Source organism: Vipera ursinii (assembly GCF_947247035.1).
Source record: "Vipera ursinii genome assembly, chromosome: 7".
Lineage (NCBI taxonomy): Eukaryota > Metazoa > Chordata > Lepidosauria > Squamata > Viperidae > Vipera > Vipera ursinii.
In genome coordinates this window covers 18,139,565-18,154,977 of record NC_139521.1, presented here as the reverse complement: position 1 = coordinate 18,154,977, position 15,413 = coordinate 18,139,565, and the positions used below count along the sequence as shown (strand labels likewise).

General features: G+C 36.9%; 1 protein-coding gene across 2 annotated transcripts in view; it reads left to right on the top strand.

Annotated features, from left to right (window-relative positions):
* GUCY1A1 (guanylate cyclase 1 soluble subunit alpha 1) overlaps nucleotides 1-15,413 on the top strand; it is a 37,143-nt gene that overhangs the window by 16,016 nt on the left and 5,714 nt on the right. Inside the window, exons 2-9 of one of the 2 annotated variants that reach the window (XM_083366913.1) lie at nucleotides 1,641-1,790; nucleotides 3,232-3,465; nucleotides 5,231-5,635; nucleotides 8,163-8,224; nucleotides 8,980-9,035; nucleotides 12,455-13,164; nucleotides 13,904-14,389; nucleotides 14,943-15,086. In XM_083366913.1, the coding sequence (XP_083223039.1) occupies nucleotides 5,390-5,635; nucleotides 8,163-8,224; nucleotides 8,980-9,035; nucleotides 12,455-13,164; nucleotides 13,904-14,389; nucleotides 14,943-15,086 (1,704 nt within the window). In that variant the 5' untranslated portion in view covers nucleotides 1,641-1,790; nucleotides 3,232-3,465; nucleotides 5,231-5,389. The remainder of the gene's footprint in view (nucleotides 1-1,640; nucleotides 1,791-3,231; nucleotides 3,466-5,230; nucleotides 5,636-8,162; nucleotides 8,225-8,979; nucleotides 9,036-12,454; nucleotides 13,165-13,903; nucleotides 14,390-14,942; nucleotides 15,087-15,413) is intronic. The other variant, XM_083366912.1, reaches the window with a different exon arrangement.

Here is a 15,413-nt window from a genome sequence, read left to right as displayed (position 1 = left end):
AGCCTAACCAAGTGTAGCGGGGGAGGGAACGAGCCAAAGCGGCATAGCACAGGCCTTGCCCTGAGAGAGTCCTCAGGAGCTGTAGGGCTGCTGGGGTGAGACAAAGGCTCCAGGATCAGCTCTTCCAGCTCACCTGGAAGAGAAAGGAGGAGGGGGCAGAGATAGGAGAAAATATAAAAGGAGGCAGTTTTGGTGGGAGAGGGAGAGAAAAAATGACGCCAGACAAAGAGGCAGAAGAGAAAAGGCTTTTGTCAAGGGGGGGAAGGCTTTTGGAGAGGTGCGTGCGTGAGAATGGGAAGGAATTTGGAGGGACATGTGTGTGAGAAAGAGCAAGAGAAAAGATTTTTTGTAAGAAAAGTAGTGAACAGAAAGGGAGAAGAGAAGGAAGGAGATTGGATTGAGAAAGAGGGAGGGTCTGAGGGAAGTCCTGCCTTAGCACTTGGCCAATATCAGCCCTTCTGCCCTTTTGCCATCCCCTTGCCCCCTCCTCCTGGCCTATCCTGGTGGTTTTCCATCCTATTGCTAAAGATGATTTGGTTACAAAGCTGGGTCTCTTCACGTGGAGAGGGAGTGGGCCTCTCACAGGCACCCCCGACATGAGTGATGTACGCTGGCCACACACACCCACTCCCACATCCCAACAAAAACCACAGTGCTGATGCAGCCCTCAATGAAATCAAGTTAGACACCCCTGATATAAAAGGACGAGTGGGGAAGAGGAGACGATATAAAAAGAGGAGTGGGGAGAGGAGAGAATATAAAAGGAGGAGAGGGGAGAGAAGATATAAAAGAAGGGAGATAGAGGAGAGGATATAAAAGGAGAAGGGGGAGAAATTTGTTAAATGAGTTTTGCCCCATTTTACGACTTTTCTTGCCACATTTGTTAAGTGAAACACTGCAGTTGTTAAATTAGTAACATGTTTGTTAATTGACTCTGTTTTCCCTATTGACTTTGCTTGTCAAAAGGTTGCAAAAGGGGATGACATGACCCTGGGACACTGTGACCATTATAATTATGAATCAGTTGCCAAGCATGCAAATGTAAATCACATGACCCTAAGTGTGAAAAATGGTCATAAAACACTTTTTTCAGTGCTGTTGTAACTGAACAGTCACTAAGCAAACTGCGGTAAGTCAAGGAGTACCTATACTTTCACTTTTTTCCTTTTTTTTTTTTTGGTCATCAAGTTTTTGACACCTTGCTCGGTGACTTGTGGTACTCAAATATTGCCATATCCTAAAAGTGGTACAATGGGTAAAAAGGTTGAAAAGCCTAGTCCAACCCTCTGCTCTGTAAATCAATTTGAAGATGGCTATGGAGCTGACAAATAACCATTCCTTTGAGGTTAAAACTCTTTCATGATTATGGTATAGGTCCTCCTGCTTCTAGACAGTTAATATTCTTCATTTTCTTAGTAACTCCTTGGTCACTAAGCAGTTAAAGAAGACTTGAGTTTCAACATCTGTAGGCTTTAATGTCTAATATCCCAAACTGCAATCTGTTTATATATACACTTTAAGTTGACATTTCTACCTATGTAAATAGAATACTTAATTGTTCAGATATATTTCAACAAGGTTACAATTTTACATGTTTTCTGTTACTGCACATTATTTTTCATTACTTTTTAACACCACAGATTGCAGCATCATGCAGTTGTACGTGTAGTGACCCAGTCAACTGCCCTGTCATGCTACAAAATCTCTTGGAAAACTGCAAAGCTGTATACAAACTAATCATTTTTAAATGCTGATGGAACCACAGAAATGAAATCTGGAGGCAGAGCTGGGTAAAAGTAATTTTCGGTCTTATATGTTTCAGTGGTCCGTAAGGAAACTTCCACATGCCTTTAGCCATTACCATCCATTTATTCAGTCATCTATTCTTCCTCCTCAAAGTACAAGCTGATTTTCACTGCTATGACAGAGGTTAATTCCCAGTTGATAAAAGTTGGGAAGGAATATATATGACTGGGTGTTTTTTCCTTTCCATAGCAACACACCTCACACTAGCTCATAGCAATATATTTTAGTCCTATTTCTTTATCGTACCTTTTCCTCTGGGAGAGTGCTAGAGACAATAATCAGATTATTTTTGAGGGCAAGAAAAATAGAATATATATAGATTTTGGGAAGTCACTATAGAATTCCAACCTAATTCAGCTGACAGCATATTTGTTCTTCATCCTAAAATTCAGAAGTAAATACCATTATATATCATAGTTGACCCAAATTAGTGCCAGGTTAAATGTTTGTGGACTAGAGGTATATTTTATGGTATGACAAAGATTTGTAAATTATAGCCAATAAAGAGAATATGAGCACTTTTACTTGAAAACCTACCCATTTGGAGCTTGCCCCATATGTCTGTTGAAGGAAAAGTCTTCATCAGGGTCCAGTCCAGGCCCGGAATTAAAACATGGTGATTGCTTTAGAAAGAAGGTTCTAGTTTATTAAAGAAGAGAGCCAGACAGAAAGATGGCTCTGGAAGAAAAGAGTGAGCACATGTAGTAGGAAGTGGGGTTTTATACCCTCTTGGACTTTTGTTTGGAGTTGTTTCCTGTTCCTGTTTGAGGCTTTGTGTTTCCTGTGTCATGTACTTTGACCTGAGTGTGCCCTTTTGGCATCTGTGGGTTAATCCTATTATGTCCTGTCTTAGAATTTGGGTGGGGTATGTAGATTTTAGGTGTCTTTGTTTTTCTAAGTGTCTAGCTGGAGGGCTCCAACCTTCCTGAATGGATTATTACATCTGCATTTCTACAGAGCTGGTTTCTGCTTGGGGGAGGGAGACTTGGGGCTATTAAGAAAAAATGGTTTGCTTTTCTGCCTGTTTAAAATCCTTTGAGGAAATATAATATTCTGCCCTTTTAATATTTCCTTCTCTGGGGGCGGCTGACTTCCCACAAATCCCCCTTTTGTGCCATAAGAATGTGGATAACACACTTTTACTGGCACAAAATTATAATTGTTCTGGTCAGGGAGGCTTGATGAACAAGCTTTTAAAGTATTAAAAGCGGAATTTCTAGCAGAATTTTAAAATTCTTTTCTCTTTGGATTAGAGACACTTAACAGTAATATTTTCCTCAGACATAATTTATCTACCTATCTCTTTTTCATACCTGCCTGAACGAGTAGCCGATTCCCGTCCCAGGTCTTAAGCAAGTCTTTTACGGGGGAACTTATCTCAACCCTTGTACTAGAACATTCCATGATTCCCTATTTCCAATGTAGGGGTTCACTTCGGCTCTGTCGGGTCCGGCGCACTGAAGCCTCCTCGTGAGACTTCTGCCTACCACCACGGTTTTCAGACCAAAAAGGGTCTGGGAGGACTCTGGATCCCTCACAGAATATGAGATGCTCCCCGCAGAGAGTAGGGAATGCTCTTTTACCAGCTTTACCTTCACTTTTCAGCACACTGTTTATGGACTTCAAAAGTCCTGGAGGACCTCTGCTTGCTTTCCAGAGGTAAGGAATGGTCCTAGCCCCAGGCTTAATTTTCTGACGCGGTGCTTTGCTTACAGGATCCTACCAACTGGTTGCCCAAATCCAATTTTCTCATTCACTCATTCCATTCCATTTTCACACAGCCTCTCCCTTTTCCCTAAAAAAGGTCCTGCGTTCTGGCCAACCCCCCTGCTTTCCCCCTTGCTTGAACAGATCCTTTCTGTGGTTAGGAAAGACCAGAGGAAGCAAGATCCATTTCTGATTGGGAAAAGGGTCTTTTCACTCACACACAGACATACACACATGTCTCTCATTCCCCTGGGCTTTAAAGCTAAAATTTAGAGGTACTCACCTTCACTTATTTCGAAAGCAGCCTTTGAACTCAAACTCAAAACTCCCTTTACTACCCTTGCTCCACGGGCAGGGCCTGGGAAACCCATCCACAGACACAAGGGTCTGCTGCCGACAAGATGGGGCTTACCAGTCTCAGTCCATTGGAGAGGTTAGTTTGGAGTCCCATCTGGGTTGCCAAATTGTTGAAGGAAAAGTCTTCATCAGGGTCCAGTTCAAGCTGGGAATAAACAATATGGTGACTGTTTTAGAAAGAAGGTTGTAGTTTATTGAAGAAGTGAGCCAGATAGAAAGATGGCTCTGGAAGAAAAGAGTGAGCACATGTAGTAGGAAGTGGGTTTTTATACCCTCTTGGGCTTTTGTTTGGAGTTGTTTCCTATTCCTGTTTGAGGCTTTGTATTTCCTGTGTCATGTACTTTGACCTGATTTTTGGCATCTGTGGGTTAATCCCATTATGTTTTAACTTAGAGTTTGGGTTGGGTATGTAGATTTTAGGTGTCTTTGTCTTCCTAAGCTTCTAGCTGGAGGGCTCCAGCCTTCCTGAATGGATTATTGTATCTGCATTTCTACAAAGCCGGTTTCTGCTTGGGGGAGGGAGACTTGGGGCTATTTAAAAAAACTGGGCATGTTTTTCTGCCTCTTTAAGACCCTTTGAGGAAATATAATATTCTGCCCTTTTAATATTTCGTTCTCTGGGGGGGTGACTTCCCACATGTCTAACCCGGATTAATTATGTGGGGGCTTCCTATATGCTCTCCTTTTAAAGTCAGGATATGATGACAAGAGCTAAAGAAATTTATCTTCATAACTTAAAAGGAAAGCACCAAGAAAATATCAATAAATATTACAGCAATCTATATGAAGCTTGGGCAAGGGGTTGATCTAGATGACCTACAAGGTCCCTTCCATTTCTTATTCTGATTATGAAGTTGGTGGTAGGTAAGGCAGCTAGTTTCCCAAAGGCCATCATATTTTATCATGTAATTTTTTCCCCAACCTGCATCCGATCCATAATCAGTCAAAATCTTTTGCCTTAGGAAGCAATAAAATCAGAGTTTACCCATTTGAGATATGATATATAAAAAATAAAGTGTTCATATAATTGACTGTCTTCAGAACTGTTTTCCCATATTGTCGCCCAAATTGATTCAACTAGTTTTATTCTGCTTCATTGTTCCAGAAATATCTCCGTTTCTTGGCAACTCAGTGAAAACTAGGTTTTCATATCTTTTTCTTTTGGCACCCAAAGAGAAGAATGTAAGAATTCATGTGCCTGCAGCTTATTATGTCATCACTGTGTCATTTAATAAGATGTCAAAAAAAATAGATATAAAAAATTGAGTAACATAGAAATTATGCTGGTTCTTTAATATAATTCAAAGTATAATATAATACTATTTGTCCCCTTTCACTATTTTCTCTTCTTTTGTTGCAGGCTAATAAAGATAAAGTTGTTTTGGAAGTTGATTTTACAGTCATAAGTAATTTGCCCCATGAATTCCTGCTGTTAGCTCTTTCTTATGTTGTTAATTAATAGAGGGGGCACGTTAAGCACAAAATATACAAACAATTTTATAACAGTGACCTGTACAGCATGTTCTGCACAAAACTGAAAGAGCTGAAGATCACTGGCGAATGTCCTTTCTCCTTGCTCAACCAAAGTTGCATTCCAGATGAAAATGAGGAAGAATGTGCTGAGGTGCCCAACAGTTCTAAGTCTCCTTTGCCCATCTGCAGAGAGAAAGTCCCTCGTGGAAACCTTCCACAGAGGAAAATCAGCAGGAACAGAGTATTTCTTCATACTTTAGCTGAGAGCATTTACAAGCTCATCTCTCCAGAAGTAAGTTGTTTGGAATATCAGTCGGAAAATCCTGGGTTGTTGTTTTTTTTAAAAAAAGACCACTTTCCAATCTTTTTTTCTAGACTATTGGAAACATGCTGATACACATACCCAAGTATAATACTTTGATTTAGTAATTATTTAACAAGATTCACACTGGCTAGCAACCTAGCAAAACTCAGGGTACTGAATTAGTTCTGGCAGGAGCATTACAGCAAAATTTAAATGGACCTTTTTTAATACATTTGTTTTTTACAGCAATAGAAATTGGTTCCTAGAGTTCTGACTTTGCCTTCAGAAATGATGGAGGCATCAATATATGCTAATGAGGTTGGATTTTTGCTTTAGCAAAACACATTTTATTTCTTTTTCCCAGCTGAACTTTCCTTTTGAATCTATTTTTGACAGTATTTTGAAAAAAATCTTTCTGATCAGTGAAGAATATCCATATTACATAAATATTACATACATTGATGAGAAAAAAATGTCTCAGGGTACATCTTAGAGAAAAAATAGTTTTCTTATTCCATCTGTCTAATAGTGTTTTGCTTCAGTCTAGATCAGGGGTGTCAAACTCGCCATGTCACGTGACGTGTCACGATGTATTGCAATTTTTTTGCCATTGCCGGCAATGGGGTGGGCACGGTTTTGCCTGTGGGCTGGCAGTTTGACACCCATGGTCTAGATCAGGGGTAGGCAACCTCGGCTCTTTTATGACTCATGGACTTCAACTCAGCTCAGGAATTCTGGGAGTTGAAGTCCATGAGTCATAAAAGAGCCGAGGTTGCCTACCTCTGGTCTAGATTAATCAAGTTACCTATTGCACCATGAGCATTTTGTATTTTAAGTGCCATAAATTTCAGTCAGGAAAGTCAATGGCAAAAAATAAGGGACTTATTATCTAAAACCTCTGGATTGAGTCTAAATTCCTGTTCCAGTTCTTATGAATCTTTAAAGCAGAGGTGTTTGTGAATCTCATTGTCTGGAACATGAGATATGTGTCTTTAAATATGTAAAATGCATAGTCTGCCATTTCTAAAGTCCTTTTCAATATTTTCATACCACATACTTTGTTAAAGTAGAGTAGGAATCTGGCATGTATAGGGATGGTGGGATATTGAATCCTATATGAAGATGTTTTCTGTTATACCTGCAGAATTTTATATATAAATTGGCTGACAAAGTATTCCAATATGTCAGTGAATTGCTTATATGATATATAGGACTAAAATAGAAATTGCAGAATCAAATGAGGAAATGGAAAGTCCTTGATACATTGTTTGTTTTAGATATAATTACTACATTTTGTTTTAATGAGAAATATTATTTCTATGGTAATTTCAAATATAAAATATTAAAGTCAACACTACATTTTTCTTCAGGCAAAATAAGCTTCCTTCATACCTATTTTCCTTCCTTTAAATGTCTAAAATTTTGGTGCAATAAATAATGAAAATGGTAACAGATGTTAAACATAATATCTACTCAAGTGTGCCATTCTAATGGACCGTTAATAATAGGAATCTGAACAACCATCTATTGAGGATAGTTGGTGCCTGGATAACTATCTCTGTATATTCTGCAGAGGCTTGGCTTAATTGGTATTTAAATTTAATTGGCTTAAATGGTATTTTGATATGCATTGCCCTGTTCACCACCCTGAGTCCTTTGGGAGAAGGGCGGTAAACAAATTAAATTAAATTAAATAATAAATAAATAAATAAATAAATAAATAAATAAATAAATAAATAAATAATTGCTTAGATACCTTACAACTCCCCTTCATTCTTCTTAGAAATTTGCTAACCAGAAGTCTCTTAAAGCCATAATCTCTGAGTTGGATTGCTAAGGAGTAATAGAGAATAATTGTGAAATACAAGTGCACTGTTCACTTTTTTAAAAAATGGTTGGTGCAATGACAGCTATTTCTGGTGAGCATATTATTCCAATGTATCATAAAATTGTAAATTTATGATCTGTATGCAGATAGGATGAAGAATCTTGGAAACGATTGCTACTACGCAGACAAGGCAGATACATTAGTTAGGAATTTTGGCAATCCAAAAATCCACTTATTTTTGTTTTGTATGAGATAGAAAGAATTCTATCTTAAACAAGAGCTCACAGCTGGGAGATGTTCCTGGATTCAGTCCTGCTGCTGGCTGGCCAGATGGTTGGTTGCCATTTAGTGAAGAAACTATACTACAGCATCATCATTTCAAGTTTCCTTATGTAAATATTCTCTCTGCCTTACGTAAATATCACTGTGCCTGTCTTTGAAGAAAGTAAAGAAACTACTCTTGGTCTAACCTGGGGTTGACAAAGTGTCACACATTATGTGCAGATCCTTGGAAAGAGACCTTGCTATTTAAATATATATTTCTATGAAATATATAGAATGGATTTGCACTTGAGCTAAATGGCATTTGTGCCTTTTCTCTCCTTTGCTTAAAAGACCAGGTTGCCTCTGACACTAGTATAACATATTGAAATATCATCTGATTTAATATGACCTTTCTCATTTCAGTATGAAAAGTTGTGTCTTGCATTTCAAAGAAGCCTAGCCAATAATAACATAAAAGAAATCAGGTAAGTTATTATCTGTAGTTGCAGCATTTAAATTCAAAAAGAGTGATAGATTTATCTAGCAGTTATTGCTGCCTCATTAATCTCAATTTCCTATTATGTAATGACTAGGTTTTAATACTTACAAAGTATAAGTTGAATTGCAGCTTTATAGTATAGTTTCTTCTCTCGGTATTTTGAATTGTAACGCTTAATACGCTGTTGACAGAGTGATGCATATTATTAAACAAAGGCTTTATTTAACAAGTATGGAGAAGACCACAAGATGGCAATAAAAATGTATATAATATGTGGACTTTGTTGCCATCTTGTGATCATCCAGATTTTTGCAGCTCAGGTCTGCTGAACTATAAAACAGTGTCTTCTGTACTAAATAGCAAAGAATTTGAGATATAATTTAATAGAAAAATTTGGACTTTTTTGTCAAAACAGGGTAAGAGACTGAATCTTGAGTTGTACCCCCTTTTTAGTGTACTGAAATATTTCACTGATTTGGCTGCATGTTCTATCAGTTTTCAAGTATAGATTTGATCAGAATTGCATGGGTGAATATGGATATATATATATATATATATATATATATATATATATATATATGTCATTTAATTTGTGAAAAATGGGGGAATAAACTAAGAATAAGCATTATACTTTAAACTCTGATATATTACTTATTGTTTTATTAATTATGTATATTTATGTTTTATTTCATCTTTACTAGACAATTGCAGTTTTAAAATTGTGTTTTTCTTCCTTTACAGACAGTGTGGGGAAAAAGATTTTGAGAAGCTACTCACTGATCATGCAAATTTGGCTGGTAATTATATATTTATGAATAGCAATTGTTAACACTACAATCAGTTTATTTAGTATTCCCAATAACCTGAGTTGTACCAAGAATACTAATGACATAAAGTCTTCTTTAATGTCTTCCTATCAAAAGGAAGGCATGCAACTGAACAGGCATATAATCAACAATAATAACAGCTGAGTTTATGTCCTTTATATTCTGATAGCAAGGCATACAATTGTTGATAATGCTGGACCGAGATGCCCTACGCACAGTCACTCATGCGCTCGTGACCTCCCGTTTAGACTACTGCAACGCTCTCTACATGGGGCTGCCCTTGAGGACCACTCGGAGGCTTCAACTGGTGCAGAATGCAGCCGCGTGAGTTGTGATGGGGGTTTCCCGATACTCCCATGTAACACCTCTACTCCGTGAGCTGCATTGGCTTCCGGTTGCCCTCCGGGTGAGACTCAAGGTGCTGGTGATGACCTATAAAGCCCTAAATGGCTTGGGTCCGGGATATTTGAGGGAACACCTGCTGCCAGCATCAAGTTCCCTTCGTCCAGCGTGCTTGCAGAGGGAGGGTCTTCTCAGGGTGCCTCCGGTAAAAGATTGCCAGCGGACAACACCCAGGGGGAGGGCCTTTTCTGTGGGTGCGCCTGCCCTCTGGAACCAGCTGCCCGTGGAGCTCAGGACTGCCCCTGACCTACGTTAATTCCGCCGAGACCTGAAGACTTGGCTCTTTGAGCTCTCTGGCCCAGGCTGAGAATTTAAACTGGGGTTTTATTTTCAGGGATAATTTAATCTTTTATTTGTCTTTTAACTTTGTATTTTGTATTGGTGTGATTTTAAAATGCCCTGTAAACCGCCCTGAGTCCTTCGGGAAAGGGCAGTATATAAATCTAATAAAATAAATAAAAATAAAACCATGTATAGGTATGGTATGGTATGGTATGGTATGAATGTATGTATATATGTGTTTAAGACATTTACACTCCACTTTTTATGCTAAAAGGTTTCCTGATATATGTCGGATAGAATTTTATCATGGGAAACAGAGAAATGCCTTTCCCCCCTTGTTAATATTGGATCATTAAAAAAATGATTCTATTTTCTCCCCTTCCACAATTGTTTCTCCTCTGTTTATTGCCTCTTTTGATATATTTTCATTATTCTGTGGATATCTTGTTGGTCAGTAGATAAAGTTCATGGAGAGTATAAAACGCAATGTATCAAGGATGCATGTACTTCAGGAAATAATCTGATTGTCTAACAAAAGAAGTATGTAGTGATTAGAAGATCCAAAGGAGTGCTTGTCTGATCCTTTTTTATTTTACATTCATACATACATACATACATACATACATGCAATTTGTTCATTACAAATAAGAACACCTATTAAAAAAATTAGTCCTTAAGTGGAGTTGCCTGCAGTTGTTGTTGTCTATTAGTTATTTAAAAGGATGTTGCCTTCCATGAAATCACATGGCAACATAGAACAATATAAATAATAAATTGCTTAGGCTACAATGACAAGGACATTCCCTTTAAAACTAATTCTCTCACTGTGGAGAAAGAGACATCTATAATCAAAACTATTTAATCTCACAAACTTTTTTCCAGGAGTTTTTAAGGAGAAGAACAGAAAAAGCAGGAAGGATGGGGCAGAGTAAAATGTATATCAGTTTAGAGTTCTTGCGTTACCACAAGAGATGCAGGTAGTCCTCGGCTTACAACAGTTCATTTAGTGACCGTTCAAAGTCAGAACACCACTGAAAAAAGTGACTTAAGGCCATTTTTTCACACTTACAACCATTACGGCATCTCCATGGTCATGTGATAAAAAATCAGATCTTGGCAACTGACTCATATTTATGATGGTTGCAGTGTCCCGGGGTCATGTGATCACCTTTTGTGACCTTCTTACAAGCAAAGTCAATGGGGAAGCCAGATTCACTTAACAATCATGTTACTATCTTAACAGCTGCATTCACCCACTTAACAACTGTGCCTTGTAAAATGGGGCAGAACTCACTTAATAACTGTCTCGCTTAGCAACAGAAACTTTGGGCTTGATTATAATTGTACGTCAAGGACTACCTGTACAAGTCTAATCCTCCCTTGAATTCTGTAACCCAGTGCCAATTTATTGCTGATTGTTAGTTGACCATATTCTTGTGTATAGGTTTCAATAAATCATTTATGTTCCAACCTGCATGGATAGCCTGATTCTTGGACCCCAACAAGTTCCAAGGAAATGTTATAAAATGTTATAAAAAGAAAATATTTGAAATATGGAAAAGATTATAGCAGGGCATCCCAGGCCTTGGGGTGATTGTGATGGGGAAGAGGATTTGATAGCACCATTGTGGTATTGCAGCAAACCCTTGCCGCTTTTTAATGTGCATTATGATGTTGCATCCATACCCAAAGGGATGGAGTTTGCCATCAAACATAGCAACTTTGCTTTTATCAGACTGATAAAAACAGTGAGTTCTGACTGTCCACTCATGGCTTCAAAACAAAATGGGAAACAACTATTCCACAACTAAAGTTGAGGTGATTTATTTAACTCTCTTTATTACTAGTATGAGGAAAACAATTTGAGGGGGGGGGGGAAGGAAAAATAGGAAAGAAAAAAACATCTGTTGTTTTGCCCTCTCTTCTGCCATACCAATAGGACCTCATTTTGGTTCCCTAACAGGAAAAAAATTATAAACCTTAGCTCATTCCCCCAAATGTCCTCTTCTTTTTTTGTTATTCACACATATGTGCACACAAATAGTTCCCTGAATAAAAGATTAGAATGCAGTTCTCCTCTGATGTTGTCTCTTTGTGGAAAACATCAAATTAAATGTTATCTCAGATAATCTCAAATTCAAATTGAATGTTAAGCTGCAAACACAAAACTCCAAATCTGTAGAATCTGTTCCCTTGATTAGTAGAAGAAAAGCAGCAGTTTATTTTTTTCTTATCCTTAGATTTTTCATTTCAGTTATTTGTCATTTCCATCTCTGTCCTCATTTCAGAAGGCCAAATGGCTATGAACAGATTAAATTTAGAAAAGGGTTAAAGATCCATCTGTGAGCCATTTTACATTTGCCACTTGTACCAATAGTAATTTTTAGTAGAGCAATTACATTCCAAAGTTTGTTGGTGGTTACATTTCTTCTGCAACAGCCAATAATAAATGCTCACCAGATTTTTACAAAAAAAAAAGCTAGAAGAAGAAAAATAACACTTTGCTTCAATCATACAAGGTGTCAGAAGAGAAAAACTTAAAGATGAAGTAAAATAGTTATTTATCTGAAGTGTTCAGTAATAGAAAACACGGTTAAATAAAGAAATGAAAGAATGTACATTGAAAATCAAACGCACATTGAATAGGGGAATTTAAAGACTGTATTTAGAACAATACTGGTAATCAAAATGTTTTATGTTGGCAGGAATTCCAGTCACTGTTATAAGAGAATCACTTGGTGAAGAGCTGTTCAAAATATGTTATGAAGAAGATGAACACATCCTTGGAGTTGTTGGGGGAAGTCTGAAAGACTTTTTGAACAGTTTCAGTACTCTTCTGAAGCAGAGCTCTCATTGCCATGAAGCTGGAAAAATGGGCAGAGTTGAAGAAGTCTCAATTTTGTGTTTGGAAAAAGATCCCAATTTTTTAAATGTATATTATTTTTCCCCCCAAAAACCAACCACACTCATCCTGTCTGGCATTATTAAGGCAGCAGCTCTCATTTTGTATGACATGGAGGTGGAAGTAATGGTAATGCCACCTAGTTTCTGCAAAGACAGTTCCGAGTTTATTGATCAACCTTATTTATTATATTCTGTGCACGTCAAAAGCACAAAGCCATCATTATCACCCTGTAAACCCCAATCTTCTCTTGTCATTCCTACTTCTATGTTTTGTAAAACCTTTCCTTTCCATTGCATGTTTGACAAGGCCATGGTTATATTGCAAGTTGGCAATGGCATTAGGAGACTATTAAACAAAAGAGAATTTCAAGCAAAGTCACAGTTTGATGAGTGGTTTGAAATTTTAGCTCCTAAAATAAATTGCACATTTAGTGGAATCTTGACAATGCTGAACATGCAGTTTAATATAAGAGTGAGACGAGGAGACAAAGTTCTTAAAAAGTCAACTGGGGTAAGAATTAGATGTATCTTTTTTCTTCATTTCTTCATTATATCTGTTTTTCTTTAACTAAGTTATGAGACTATGATTGAATTTGTATACATTATGGTGAGCTACAGTTTGCTTAATTATCTTTGTTCAGATAAATAAGCCACCAACCATGGTTCATAGCCTACAGTGGCATGGTTCATTAAAAAAAATCAGATTATGGTTTATCGTAATGAATGAATTGAGCCTATCAGTTGATTTGTGTAAATAATCTACCCCATCTTTTTAAATTTTCACTTAATTCTCTTCACTGTGAATTTATGGAGAAGAGAAACATGTTAAATATTTGAATCTGTATCTTTCCTCTATGCATATTCATTTTCATTCATTACAGTAGATTTTCCAAAAGTGGGAGATGTTCTTGCATGCATTTTTGAAAAGCATTGGTTATTTCTTCAGAGTAATAGATGATGTTCATCTTGATGAAAATTGCAAGAATCTAGAGATACTTTGAAAACACATTTATGACTAACTTTATCAGAAGATAAAGTAGCTATCAGAAGATAAAAAACATAGAATATAGGCATCAGAAAGTAAAAATCTATTAAATACAAAACTGTTTATGGAGGAAAAGTAATCCAGATCAGTTTGCCTGGAATGTGGATAGATACCACAGAGTAAATAAGTTGATTTTTTGTTATCTTTGTATATGTTAAGTAGCTTCAGAATTCTCTCATTGCTTCCTTTTTCTCTCTTGGCTTAGGTTATGGATCTTAAAGGACAAATGATTTACATTATTGAATCTAATGCCATTTTGTTCTTGGGATCTCCTTGTGTGGATAGACTGGAAGATTTCACAGGACGTGGCTTATATCTTTCAGATATTCCAATTCATAATGCACTTAGGGATGTTGTTTTAATAGGTGAACAAGCCAGAGCTCAAGATGGATTGAAGAAAAGATTAGGGAAGCTTAAAGTAACTCTTGAACAAGCTCATCAAGCTCTTGAAGAAGAGAAAAAAAAGACAGTTGATCTTTTGTGCTCTATTTTCCCTGAGGAGGTTGCTCAGCAGCTATGGCAAGGACAAGTTGTACAGGCCAAGAAATTTAATAATGTCACAATGCTTTTTTCTGACATCGTAGGATTCACTGCAATCTGTTCTCAGTGTTCACCCATGCAGGTTATCACCATGCTTAATGAGCTCTATACTCGCTTTGATTATCAGTGTGGAGAACTGGATATCTACAAGGTAAAGAATAGTTTTTCCAAGAGAAATGATTGCAAAAGTGAATGGGATTTGAAGAACTCTTTTGATTCAAAATTATAACAGGTTTAAAACATATATAATGGAGCATGTTTATTTGCAGCTACACTGTAGGTATAATCAATTAGGAAGCATAATGTAACTTAGAAATTGATTCTTTAGCTGTAAAATGGGAAATTATATGCGTTAGACTGCAATCTCTACTACATTTACCTTGAAATTAATATATTGATCTCAATAACACTATTTATGAGAAAGTGCTTTAGTATTGCTGATAGTGCCTCGAAGTAGAATTCAGGATAAATACTTTGATAGAACATTGTTATTATAAAGAAGAATTACCAAAAATGAATCAGACTTTGATATGCAAAATTTTTAGCAGTTGATAGATTGCATAACAGAACTATTTACTTTGACTAAAAGAATGAAATAGTGGGTGGTTTAGGAAAAAATATGGTTGACAAAAGCATTTCAAACTCTGTTTTGAATTTCCTTTTTTAATTTTCTCATTTTATAAATTGTTCATTTTAATGTTTAGGTAGAAACTATTGGGGATGCATATTGTGTAGCCGGAGGCTTACATAAAGAAAATGAGACCCATGCAATTCAGATTGCACTAATGGCACTTAAAATGATGGTTCTGTCCAATGAAGTGATGTCACCACATGGAGAATCCATCAAGGTTAGCAAGCTATTTGAACATGACTTCAGTTATTTTCTCTGTAGTTTCAGGCTTTTCCCAAAGTGATACTTGCACTTGAAGACTCACAGTTGTACTTCTATACATAATTCTTAACAAGTTTTTAGTTTGATATTAAAGCAATTCCATTAATACAAATAAAATTATCACCCTAGTTTATGTATAACAAATCCAGAGTTCAAACTTCCCATCCTTTTTTCCACTCGTGTATGTTAATGTTATGATATTTAGCCACTTTTTTGTCAATGGAAGGAATGGGTCATGTTATTGCAATGGATTATCTGCTTTCAGGAAATCTCTTCTGTTATT